Genomic DNA, 12,890 nt, shown 5'->3' on the forward strand with positions numbered 1-12,890 from the left:
TCTTCACCAGCACTAGATGCCATTTAATTATTTCCTTCTCATTTTCGGCTGAAGCTGCCCTGAGGAGACCATCATTTATGCAATCACGACTACAATGTAACAAAACAACGGAAGCAATTGAGCCTTCTGGTCCTGGCAGGAGGGTGGGCTCAGAAAGAGGAGGCTCAGCACCCCATGGTGACCCAAAGATTGGCTTAAAATTGCCATGTGTTCTTTGGAGTGGGAGCAACTACCCAACTTCCACTGGTGATTTGGTGAATCAATCCCAACACTTGGATCAGCTGCTGCTGTGTGAATATACGCCCACAAAAGCTCTAAATTCCTACCTATGTACTGTCACCTTACTCCTAAGCTCCAGCTTCATTTGCTGCCGCAGCCAGCACTTTCCAACATGCCTGCCTGGAGTTAAGATCTTGAACCCACGTTTAAGCACCTTGGCAAACACAGTCTGAGGGTTTGCACACCCTCTATCTGAGCTTTTGCATGCAAAACACCCTGTTAATAATTATCTGCAGCATGGGAGTTGGCATCTCTGTCTCTCTGGCTGTGAACCCATGAGTGTTTTCCAAGGAGCTCTGCAACCAGGGTGGCTTAGGGTCAAGGTTATGGTAAAAAATGTGAAGATGCTTTGCACTGCGCTGGCAGCCAAAGGTGCTCATAGATTATGCATGGAGGTAGGTGTGGGAGCATTCCAGGCCGACACTGCAGCTGTGCCCGGGTCCTGCAGCCTCCAGCACCTTCTGCTACAGCCAGGAATCAATAATCCAAACTGCTTGGACACTGCCAATGCAGATGTCTTAGCAGCTAAATACCTTCCAATCTTTCCTCCCTGCAGCACCACCACTGAAGGAAAAATTTCTTTTTCATAGTTCTAAATATCCTTATTAGCATTGCAGCTCTAAATTGACAGGTACTGCTGGGGGGGGATGGATTAAGGGCATGCTCCTGGGCAAAGGTCTCCTGCAAACTCCTTAGGGCCAGCCGGCTGCAGGCTCTGATCCCTGAGGTCACGCGCTCCCCTCCAAAACAAGGGCCACTTGTTCCGCACCACAGGCAGGGCTGGGCTTGGTGCAGGAGGCGGCCGGCTGCCTGCAGCCAAGTGGAGCTCCCTGCACTGGGAGGGTGTCCCCAGCAGTCAGTGCCAGGGGGGACCCCAACACCAGGCAGCTCTGGCTGGTGTGACACATGGTTTCTGGACAGCAATGGCCAGAATCAAGTGCAGGTCCTTGAAACCCCCTTTGCATTTCTGAGTTTGTTTTCCCAGAGTGAAAAGGCAGGGCTCAAAGGGAGCCTTGTCCTTGTGAGTGGCATGGTGGTATGACCTGTTCCTGCCTTGCCCTAATCCCCAAAACCTGAGATCAAAGGTTATAGAAGAAGCATCCCACAAACAGCCCCAGTAGCTAAACCCCCTTCAAGCTGTAGCAGCAGCGGAAAACTGCTGGGTACCAGCAACCCCTTGAAGGAGGGAAGATTAAAATCCCTCAGAAAGCCAAGACCCGAGGGGCACCCCAAGAGCTTATTGCAGATGCCCCTAAGACAGAAACAACAAGTTACCCTCACAACAGGAGGTGAAACTGCAGCAGTACTTGCTGAAAGGTGTTTTTGATGCTCTGCCTTTGGAGCAGGGCAGAAAAAAGCAGGTTTTTGATACCACATCTTTGGAGCAGAGCAGTAAGTCAGTTTTGATGCCACATGTTCAAGCCATGGCTGGAAGAAATTGCACTTGGCCCGATATGATGCAATCCCAGGAACCCTGCGTTTCCTTCCTTTTTCCCATTTTGGGCACATTTTGCTTTGTCATCTCCTGCTGTGCTGACAGTGCTGGAGGAAGGCACGTGGCACCTACCCCCTGCCTCAGCAACTTGCACCCTGCAGTGGCTCATGTGGGCCTGTCCCCACTTCCCCTGACTTAGACAATTCCCTCTCACCCAAGTTCCTGCTGGCACTGTCCAGGCAATGGCCAAGGTGATGGGTTGGAGTGGCAGAGTGTCTAGGACCACCAACACAACCATCACCACATCCTTGTTCCCACCACCAGCTGCCACCAAAGCAGCCAGCTGTGCAGAGTGTGCGGGGCTGGAGGTGGGTGCTTGGATCCCTGCACCAAGCTGGGTGGTATCTGGCTTGCATAAAAGTGGAATGAACAGCTGTACCTGCTTACCAGACGTGTTGAGCATCCCATAATTAATGCTTCCTCAGCAACTGTGGCTGATGGGTGCTTAGTGTTATTAGCCAGTGACAAGTAGCTGATGTTGTTGATGTTGCTACCTCAAAACATTTAATTTCAGCATCTGGATTAAGCAAAAGGGCCAGGGGCCAGACTGGCACTGCCAATACCCTGCTAGGCTTTGTCTCTGGAGGTGACTTCCTACCAAAGCCCTGCATACTGGCATCCCTGCCATGCTGTGGCATTCCTGAGTTTGGACCCGCATGGTGGCCATGGTGGCACAGTGGGTCCAGCAGCTCCCCTTGCTAGGATGAGACATGCAGAGCCCCCAAGCCTGGGGACATGGATGCAAGAAAATGTTAAAGAGGCCTAATCCAAAGCCCACTGAAGATTTCTCATGTATTTAACCCATTTTGACGCATGCATATAAAACCAGATAAAAGAACTGAATGTCTGCAGAGGAGCAGTGAGTTATCCCAGCCCTCTTTCACACTGCTGAACACGGGGTGTGACAGACAAGTGCTTGCACAGAGGTGCTTATTTGTTTATTTTTGGGGGAGGGAAAGCATTGATGAGAGTGATACCTGTGAAGCCATACTGCCCCCCTCTTTGTGATTAAGCTGAGATTTAAAAAAAGAACTTATTGTCATTTATCTGTCCTGTCCATAATTCTGCTGCCGCCCAGGAGGCACACTGCCCTCAGTCTGTGTGTTTTTACCAGGCTGCTCTGAGGAGCTCACAGGGATTTGGGGTGCCATGCACCCAGGCAGCACAATAGCCTCTAGTGGCAACTGCTCACATCCAGCACTGGAGAAAGAAACCTGCCAACAAATCCTGAGGGGCTGCTTGCTCCCCAGGACAATCAGGAGCATGGTCTGCATTGCCAGAGGAGAGGCATCCCTGCACGAGGGGGGAGCTTTGGTGCCAGGCGGGGTACTGAGCACACCCAGGGACCCCATCTGCCCTGAGCAGCCACATCTGAGCTCCCCCCCCACGGCCCTGGAGATCCATTTAAGCTCAGGCTCAGGACCTAGTTCTGCTTTGGCCCCTGCAGCACCGGCCCTGCATGGCTTGTGCTGTAGACAACTCAACTCCAGTGCCCTCTCCTGGTGGAGCATCAGAGCTACGTGGCAGCTGTGTCTCTTAGATGTTCCTCAGAGCTGGGTTGCAGCCTTGTTCCATTCTCCTGCAGCTCTGTAAGCTGCGTGTCCTGCCGGTGTGGGTCTAAGGGCACTCTGTGAGGAGCCTGCATGCCGAAGGAAAGGTGACTTATGCTGTAATCTTTTTTATAAGGGGGAATAGCTGGGCTTTCTTCAACCTGTTCACCTGTTTTAAAAGTTTATAGGTCCTTTAGAGCTTTGGAGTCTTTTCCCCTCTGCTGAGTTTGGCTGGAGCTGCCTGAAGAGCTTACTTACTAGCTTATCAGCTTCTTCAGTAAACCAAGTTGAGCACATCTGGGAAGGTAGGGTCTCGAAGGCTTCCTTTGGGCAGAGGTCCTGGAAATATATCTTGAAGACTGCCTGAGCACAGCCAAAGCTAGCGTTTTTAGTGCTTGGTTTTATACTTCTTTTAGCTCATGTGTGTGGCAATAGGTTCATTTCTTTGCAGAAAGGTCCCCAGATCCTACAGGGCAGGTAGGTGGTAGTTCTCAGTGTCACAGTAAAAGTGGCCTTCCTTTGTGGAGTAGTTGCATCTTTTGGCTTTATCCTAAGACCTCAAGGACTTCATATGAAGAGCAGAAATGAGCACCAAGTCTCACCTGGTAGTCCATGCTCTTATGCAGTGCTCTTGCCCCTTTCCCTGAGGTTTGCTTGGTGCAGGTTAGGAAATCCTTCCCTCTCCACCCCAGAAGGTGTGTCTTCAATTGGCCCAGTTCCCTGTGCTGCTAGGAAGGAGGGCAGCTGGCCTGCAGCCCATCAGCAGCAGGAGGGGACCCAGGCAGAGGGTACACCCACATTCCGAGCTCCCTGGATGTTGTGAAGCCCATCATCAAAGAAAATGTGGGGCTGGATCTGGGCCAGGATGGGGCCCTTGGGAGCCCCGTCCATAAAGAAAGCCTCGTCAATTTCCAGACCCCATTCCCGGAGTGTCTTGATGGCTCGGATGCCCATGTCCCGGCCACTGCGGGCAGTCACCAGGTAGGTGCGGATGGGGGATTTTTCCTGGCTGAATTTCTTGCGCATCTTCCCAAGGTGCATGGCAAAAGCTTTCAGGGGACCCTGGAAACACAGCACGGCATTTAGGAGTGGCTGAGAAATAAGGAGGTATCTACTCTGCCTTTACAAGCCATTTGTCCCTCTTCTTGGGGCTCTGCAGAGCACAGGATGACTGTAGGGTGCAGGTATAGGCAATGCTGGGACTGGTCCTGTGCACTGGGGTGCTTGGGAAGAAGGTGGGTGTTGTGCTCTTCCTAATCCCAAATTGATCAGGAAGGTACATCCCAGAGAGCAGTGCCTCTGGGTCTGAGTCCTGCAGGGACTTGCACAGTAAGAGGTCCCACCCTACAAATGGTGATGTTCAGGGTCACTACAACCCTGGATATTGGGAAGCTGGTGCTCACTTATAGGAGACATCAGGCCAGATCCATCTCCAGTGGGACTCCAGATCAGGCCCACACCAGGGACCAAGTGGTGGATGCAAAGGGAACCTGGAAGGTTTATCTGGCTACTCATGACAAAGCTCTAACAGGGGAGATGCTCGTGGTGGGCACAGAGCCTGTGGGCACCCGTGAAAGTGAGGTGGCTTGCTCACCTCTCCCATAGGCACATCCTCCATTGCTTGCTCATACTGCACTGCCTCCTCCAGCCCCTGCTCTTGGAAGATCTGGTCTGTCTCGTTGGAGAAGAGCACGGCATCCCCGTCAAACACCACACGGAGTGGGGTGCTGGGGGCCTGCACCTCCTGCTGGAAGACGAGCGCTGCTGAGACACCTGTGGGACAGAGCAAGGTGGGCTCAGGAGGGACACCCCTCCTGGGGGCTGCTCGCATGCATGGACAGATTCTCTCTGCATATCTGCCATAACCCCATCCCACACTGCAATATTGAGATCTCCAAGGCTTTCTGTGGAGGTCAGCCCAGCCTTTCTAGGGCTGTTATTCCCTAATAGACACGGGTGAGAAAGTGCTGTTGATCAGACTGATGAGATACCGAGACCTGCTAAGAGGTGATGGGTGGCTGTGTAGGCATGAGGAGTCGTCCTCCTGGTGCTCGTTCACCCTGCCAAACCTGACTTTAATGCCCAGATTTAGCACTCCATGCTGTGAGTAATAGGGACTGGCACCTCCACTTGATTGGGGTAATTGGCTTAATTACAAGTCTCTTCCTACATCTGTTCCCTGTCTGCCCTCATTGGGGACCCAGACCTCTGGATGAGAGACACTTGTCAGAACAATGATCCTGTTCAGTGAAGCTTCAGGAATGTGCTGCTCAGAGTAGGGAAGCCCAGACTGCAGATGGCTTTCTCCTGACCTTGAAGGACCTTGGCCAGCTGATGTGCTTATACCCAAGCAAAGTGATAAGGAGGTGATCAACCCCACTAGAGCTGCTGTGCCCTAGAGTGCACTCCCTCTGATCCAGGTCAAGCATGTGCCTACATCTATACTGAGCACAGGATAACTCCGCATGTACCAAGAAAGCAAAATTCTATAGCATACTCACAAAGCCCTGGGAGTTGCCAACGCACTCTCACTGATGCAGAGAGCAGCCATGGGCAGCATCTTTGTTTAGAAGGGCTTAAATGCCAGGCAGGGAATGACTAGACTATGGCCAGAATTATGCATAAAGCTCCTGGTGACTTGTGAAGGCATCTTAAGAAACCCTGGTGTGTTTGCAGGCTACTGGTAGGGACAGAGGGGGAGACTGAACTACTCAGGACCAGACAGGTAATCAATGTGCCATTCACTCTCTTGCCCCCGTGAGAGCATGGGATCTGGCATTACCTCTTGGTACTGAGCTGCTTGGGAGAAATGTGGTGGATTTGAAGGGGAGAACACACCTCTCTGGAGGGCATTGCAGACATCTGTCCTGTCAGCTGAGAGAAAGAGCTTGACCCCATGGGACTTCAGGTACTGCGTAGAGTCTTCATTGCTGACAAAGCAGAACTTGGAGATTTCCAGGCCTTTGGGTCAGGGGACATAAGCAAAGTCTGTTATGAAGCAACATTCTACTCACAGATGCCCCTTCACAGTATCACAGTATGTTAGAGATTGGAAGGGACCTCAAAAGATCATCTAGTCCAATCCCCCTGCCGGAGCAGGAACACCTAGATAAGGTTACACAGGAACGTGTCCAGGTGGGTTTTGAATGTCTCCAGAGAAGGAGACTCCACAACCTCCCTGGGCAGCCTGTTCCAGTGTTCCGTCACCCTCACTGAGAAGAAGTTTCTTCTCAAGTTTAAGTGGAACCTCTTGTGTTCCAGTTTGTACCCATTGTCCCTTGTCCTATCATTGTTTGCCACTGAGAAGAGCCTGGCTCCATCCTCGTGACACTCCCCCTTTATATATTTATATACACTAATAAGGTCACCCCTCAGTCTCCTCCAAACTATAGAGACCCAGCTCCCTCAGTCTTTCCTCATAAGGGAGATGCTCCACTCCTTTAATCATCTTAGTTGCCCTGCACTGGACTCTCTCCAGCAGGTCCCTGTCCTTCTTGAACTGAGGGGCCCAGAACTGGACACAATATTCCAGATGAGGTCTCACCAGGGCAGAGTAGAGGGGAAGGAGGACCTCTCTCGACCTACTAACCACCCCCCTTCTAATACACCCCAGGATGCCATTGGCCTTCTTGGCCACAAGGGCACAGTGTTGGCTCATGGTCACCCTGTCATCCACTAGGACCCCCAGGTCTCTCTCCCCTACACTGCTCTCTAACAGGTCGTTCCCCAACCTATACTGGAACCTGGGGTTGTTCCTGCCCAGATGCAGGACTCTACACTTTCCCTTGTTATATTTCATCAAGTTATTCCCCGCCCAACTCTCCAGCCTGTCCAGGTCTCGCTGGATGGCAGCACAGCCTTCTGGCGTGTCGGCCACTCCTCCCAGCTTAGTGTCATCAGCAAACTTGCTGATAGTACACTCAATTCCCTCATCTAAATCATTGATGAATATATTAAATAATACTGGTCCCAGTACTGACCCTTGAGGCACTCCACTAGATACAGGCCTCCAACTAGACTCCGCCCCATAGACTACAACTCTCTGGCTTCTCTCCTTCAGCCAGTTCACAGTCCACCTCACTACCTGATCATCCAGACCACACTTCCTCAATTTAGCTGCAAGGATGCTGGTGGGAGACCGTGTCAAACACTTTGCTAAAGTCAAGGTAGACCACATCCACCGCTCTGCCATCATCCATCCACTGTGTTATTTCCTCATAAAAGGCTACGAGATTGGTCAAGCATGACTTCCCCTTGGTGAAGCCATGTTGACTGCCCCTCATAACCCTCTTGTCCTTGATATGCCTTAAGATGGCACCAAGGATAAGGTGTTCCATCACTTTCCCAGGGGTGGAGGTGAGGCTGACTGGTCTATAGTTACCCGGGTCCTCCTCCTTGCCCTTTTTGAAGACAGGAGTGACATTTGCTTTCCTCCAGTCCTCAGGCACCTCTCCCGTTTCCCAAGACTTGGTAAAGATGATGGAGAGCGGTCTAGCAATGACCTCCGCCAGTTCCCTCAGCACCCAGGGGTGCATCCCATCTGGACCCATGGATTTATGGATGTCCAGATTGCTCAACTGGTCTCTAACCCATTCCTCATCGACTAAGGCAAACCACTCCATTGACCTGACTTCATCTGAGGTCTCAGAGGTACAGGGCTCTTCAGGACTGCCTCCGGCAGAGTAGACAAAGGCGGCATTCAGTAACTCTGCCATCTCTGTATCTTCTGTCACCAGGGCACCTGTCCCGTTCATCAGCGGGCCTACATTGCCTCTGGTGTTAGTTTTATCTGCCATGTATTTGAAAAAGTTCTTTCTGCTGTCCTTGACCCCTCTTGCCAGCTTTAATTCCAAGGAGGCCTTAGTCATCCTAGCTGCTTTCCTACATCCTCTAGCAGCAGCCTTATATTCCTCCCAAGCAGCCAGCCCCTCCTTCCATGACCTGGAAACTCTCCTCTTCCACTTGAGCATACCCAGCAATTCCCTATTTAGCCATGCAGGTCTCCTGGCCCTCTTCCTTGAGTTCCTACGTGTCGGGATGCTCTGACCGTGAGCTCGGAAAAAGCAGTCCTTGAATGCCAACCAATGTCCTTCCCCAGGACTCTGTGTGCTTTACTGCAGAGCTTGGGGCAACTAACATGCCAGTGCTGTGTGAGGAACCTGCCCATCCTGCATCTTCTTGCCCTGTTGTTTCTATGGAACTGTAGAGTGCAGTTAAATATTCCCTTCATCCCCTACCCCCCTTAAATGAGCCTTCCTGACAGCATGCTGGGATTTAGGGTTTTTAAGAACTCTTGATTCTTCAGTAGCTGCCAAAGGATGCCTCAGCTCTGCAAAATGCTGCCAGATCCCCTGTTGTGAAGGATGCAGTTGAAGGGAGCCAGGCTCTGCCAAGGAGCCTGTACCCTGAGTGTTTTCCAGCACCCTGGGCAAGCTGCAGGAGTTGGGCTTGTTTCCAAAACAACCCCTTCCCCTTGTACTCCCTGGCTCTGCATTTGCCACTGATGCTCCACAGTGGTGCCTTATCTGCTTTGCAGTCTCCCTGGGAGGAAGCAGGCACCACCAAGGACAGGATCCCCCTTACCATAGTGCTTGGCACTGTTGATGATGCGCACACCACTCTCAGGGCTGTTGTTCGAGAGCACCAGGATATCGAAGAGGTCCTTCTCTGCTGGGTTGCTCTCCAGGATCTTCTTGTTCACATGCTGCACTGCCTGTGAGGAGATGATGAGGCTGCTTGGAGGGGCACGACTGCAATGGCTTTGCTGGGACTCTTTTTTGCAGTTAGCGAGTTTTGCTACAACTGTCAGCTAGGGCAAGGCAGGCATGTTATGGAGAAACAGACAGAGCAACCATTCTGCAAAAGCCATTGCCCGGAGAGTAGGCAGAGCATATTCCACCAGGGGGAGGTGGACATGTGGGACTGATGAAGAGCATAGGTCTCAGTGCACTGCAATAGGGCCAAGAGGCCAGAGAAGGCATATCTGTGCCCTGCGACAGGAGCTGAGACCCAAGGCCAGGAGAGCCAAGCTTTCACCCTATCCTGTGAGTGTCTGCATGTGTCCCTGGCCACCTGGGGGGCTCACCTGGATGAAGGCAAAGGCTGTGCCTGGTGGCAGGGGCTTGTCCTGGTTGGCCTGCTGGTGCCTTGTGTACTCCTCCTTGCCCTTCTCTAGGTAGAGCCTGTGCTCCTCCTCCAGGCTGAAGATGGCCCTGGTGGTCACTGCAATGACGAGTGCCTCACTGAGATCTTTCTGCAGGATGTGGAGGAAAAGACTGGTTAGGGGACAGCCAAGAAGGAGCTTGTGGAGGTGGAGCTGTGAGAGAAACAGTGCTGTTTTCACATAGTTAGGGATGAGGCTTTGCAGGGGGGTGGGAAAGGGCTCTCCTGACCAGGGTGGTGGGGTTGGATGTGGGAGGCATCGCAGTTCCTGTTGCCAGACTGCCTTTGAAGAAGAGGTGCCACCAGGCCTCTTCCAGGGGCAGGCAGTTGTGAAACCCTAACCTGTCTGGTAAGTGCCCCATGCTCTGAGGACAGCTTACACCAGAGGGGATTGCTTCATAATTTTGCTGTTTGTGGGCACAGTACAGCCATGATCGTCTGTTTCCGCTGAGCTGGGCATTGTTAGATGTCTTTGTGCATACTGCTGGTTTTACCCTGTATTTTGAAGAGTCTAATAAAATCTCTGTGCATGTAGAGAAGCTGCTGCTTTCTCCCTGGCTCTTCCACCATTCAAGTGGGAGCAAATGTCCATGCAACTGGAGGTTTAGCCCTGCAACCTCTTCCCATGTAGAAATCACATGGACCTCACTGGAACCAGGTGCCCAGCAGCCCTGGAATAAGCCACTTCTGCTGACACCTAGGCACAAACAACTCAGGCCACCACATCTTTGGGTTGTGGTGTGTCCTCTCCTGCACTGGCATTTCAAAACTTGCTTTAGAAATACAGGTTGTGTTTTGTAATGAACACCCTCTTACCTGTTTCACACTGGTGTTTATGACTGTGCTTTCAGGATCTGCCATCTTCGACTTTCAGCCTGAGAGAAAATAAGCAATTAAGCTGGTATACTATAGCCAATCTAGAGAGGCGGGAGAGGGAGATAGGGGACATCCTACTTGCCAAGTGGAACAGCCCAAATAAACCTGCTTATGTTGACAACAGCTCTGCTCTGGGAAAACCTGGTCAAATAGCTCCAATTAAATATGATGAAAACGTAGCTTTTCACCCACAGACTTCCCCCCCCCCCCAAAGTATTTTCCTGTGGGGGAACTGCTGAAGGCAGTTGTGGAGCTCTTTTCAAGCAGAGGAAGTCTGGTTTTAAAAGCCAGAATTGGTCAGATTTTATGGGTAGGCATCTAGTTCACATACTTCTTGCTACTTTTGCTTGAATGGTGAATCTGTATCCACAAATAAGCAAGTTCACTGTGTGTGCAGCTGCAAAAGGAAAAGGTCTGAGTAAGTAGAGATGTATGGTGATGGCTTGGGTGCAGGATGGGACCCCCCTCGATGGGGCTGGTCTGATCCTGCACAGCCCTGTCAGCCAACTAGCCCCTGCACTGAAGGTCTCTGTGCAGGCTGTGCTAACCCAGCCCTGGCAGGTGAAAGGCTTGCGGTGGTTACATGGTCTGCCTGTGCCTAGCAGCTGAATCATAAACCCCATTATTTCTGTACACCCAGGTCCTGTGGTTTCTGTAACCACTATGCTGTACACTGCTTTTATATGTACTAGACTCTTAAAAGTAGACTTTTAGGATTTAGCCTGTGGGATGGGAACTGTTCCCATTCCCATCAAGCAGGATCCCATGGTGATTATTTCCATGCAGTGGCTCCTACAAGTACACTGCAGGGTTTCCCTGGGGGCTAAAGGCACCAAAGACTGTTCTACACTGATGTGCTCGGAATAGCAATGGGGTTAAAAATCTCATTTACCCGTTCATGTCCCACCTGATTACTGGGTAATTAATACTGATCTGTGCAAGCATAGACCAAAGCCAGTGTAAAGCGCAAGTTAGGGTCTCCAGGGAGACCTTTAATTTTGCCCAATTTTCTTTAGTTAATTGTTATTATTCAGGGATTGCAAACTGTTGCCTAGGCTGGTAGGAAATACACTTGGCTCATATGAGTCCCAAGAATCAGTCTTACCACGGGGGCTGAATGCTTGCATGTGCACTCCCTGACTACCCCTAGGGTAGAAGGCTGTGCTGGCAAGGCTGCTCCGACAGACAGGGGGGGCCTGGAAAGCCGGGAGATGGTGAGCATCTGTCTGTTCCTCCACCCATATTCCATGCTGGGAAAGGGTCTCCTCCCAGAAAGCAGGGCACAGGGTGGGAGAAACTGTCCTCTGAACGAATTTCAGCCAAGTACTATTCCGAAAGTGACAATTAAAGGAGACGAGGCAGTGGAGCTGGGCAGCAGTTCCCGGAGGGAGAACCCCACCTCTCATTTCTGCCCCGTTCTTCCAAGCGCTGCAAGGCCAGCCTGACTTCTCCATTCCGTCTCGCTGCCGCTAATAACGGCAGTATCGTCTCTATACAGATACGCATATATGCGCACATTTCCGTTACGCGCAACCCCCATGTACGCGATGCCAGACAGCAGAAAAGCATTTCGGTGGGTGCCCGCTGGTCCCGCCACTCACCCTAGAGCCGCGCAGCACGGAGCAGCCAGCACCCACCGCACACAGCGGGATTCGGCTAGAGAGGAAAGCACGGACTCACCGTGAGCGCTGCCGCTGCTTCCGGCGCAGCCCGTCCCGACACAGCATCCCAGTTGTCCTCAAGATGCTGCTGTTTATATTTCCCCCTCCCCGTGCTGGCAGGAAGCGGGCAGGCGCTGGGCTGGGACGCAGCTCCCCTCCCTGGCGTGCTGGGATTTGTAGGCAGTAGGAGCAGACTGCATTTCCCAGCCGGCACTGCACAGGCACAGGCTGCTCAAGGCTGCCCGAGCTTCGCCATGGCCGCAGCGAGAGCCGTGCTTGCAGCTGTCATCCTGGTTTTTGGCTCTCTTGGAACTTGAGCTCAGTCGCCACTCGCTGCCCACAGGCACTGCAGCAATGTCTGTTTCTGTAGGGAGGTATTTATAGTGTGCCTCCAGACTTCTCATTTCCCACCCCTTGAACACATAATGGTGGTGGTTTTGACTGGAAGATACAGGGGTACGTGTTGAAGATTGGCTTGCAGCGCATGCAGTGAGATGTAGGGAGCTGGGCCAGGGAGAAAGGCTGGTGCAGTGGGGTTGGGGGGCTCACTACATACACAATTGTGCTGTAATGTTTTATGTCATTTTCCCTTCTTTTCTGAAAGCTGCCTCTTACATACTGCTCTCTGCAGAACTAATTTTGAGGCTGGGATCTTGCTTTTCCAGGTTGGCTGTGCAGCACCCAGCCCTGGGAGGCTCATGATGCCAAGGTATTTCGATGCCCCTTTTCTGCCCAAGATTGAGATTTGGGGCAGGGGTATGGGGGCTGCACAGAGGAGATGCTGCTGTACTGCAGCTTTTCCCTCACCCAGCTGGGGCATATCCCTGCCCCGCTGGTGGAAGATGATCCAACAACAGCCTCCCTGGC

The 12,890-nt window shown here is 52.0% G+C and overlaps 1 protein-coding gene across 1 annotated transcript; it reads right to left on the reverse strand.

Moving 5' to 3' along the window:
- Window positions 1-3,031: 3,031 nt before the first annotated feature.
- On the reverse strand, window positions 3,032-12,190 carry LOC133226510 (cytosolic 5'-nucleotidase 1A-like). The gene is made up of 7 exons (XM_061380159.1): window positions 12,043-12,190; window positions 10,303-10,361; window positions 9,410-9,577; window positions 8,908-9,037; window positions 6,163-6,285; window positions 4,919-5,097; window positions 3,032-4,386 (listed from the first exon to the last, which is right to left on the reverse strand). Exons 2-7 carry the CDS (start codon window positions 10,345-10,347, stop codon window positions 4,084-4,086), a joined length of 948 nt encoding a protein of 315 aa, XP_061236143.1. The 5' UTR covers window positions 10,348-10,361; window positions 12,043-12,190; the 3' UTR covers window positions 3,032-4,083.
- Window positions 12,191-12,890: the final 700 nt, after the last annotated feature.

The sequence above is a fragment of the Neopsephotus bourkii genome, unplaced genomic scaffold (genome assembly GCF_033783945.1).
Source record: "Neopsephotus bourkii isolate Nb327-2 ecotype Australia unplaced genomic scaffold, CSIRO-AGI_Nbou_v1 NB_1792, whole genome shotgun sequence".
NCBI lineage: Eukaryota > Metazoa > Chordata > Aves > Psittaciformes > Psittacidae > Neopsephotus > Neopsephotus bourkii.

Coding starts and splice junctions, on each gene's coding strand:
- LOC133226510 (XM_061380159.1), bottom strand. CDS start 10,347: ATGGCAGATCCTGAAAGCACAGTCATAAACACCAGTGTGAAACAG. Junction 9,578..10,302: donor TAAACACCAGTGTGAAACAG/GTAAGAGGGTGT, acceptor CACATCCTGCAG/AAAGATCTCAGTGAGGCACT. Junction 4,387..4,918: donor AGGATGTGCCTATGGGAGAG/GTGAGCAAGCCA, acceptor CTGTGTTTCCAG/GGTCCCCTGAAAGCTTTTGC.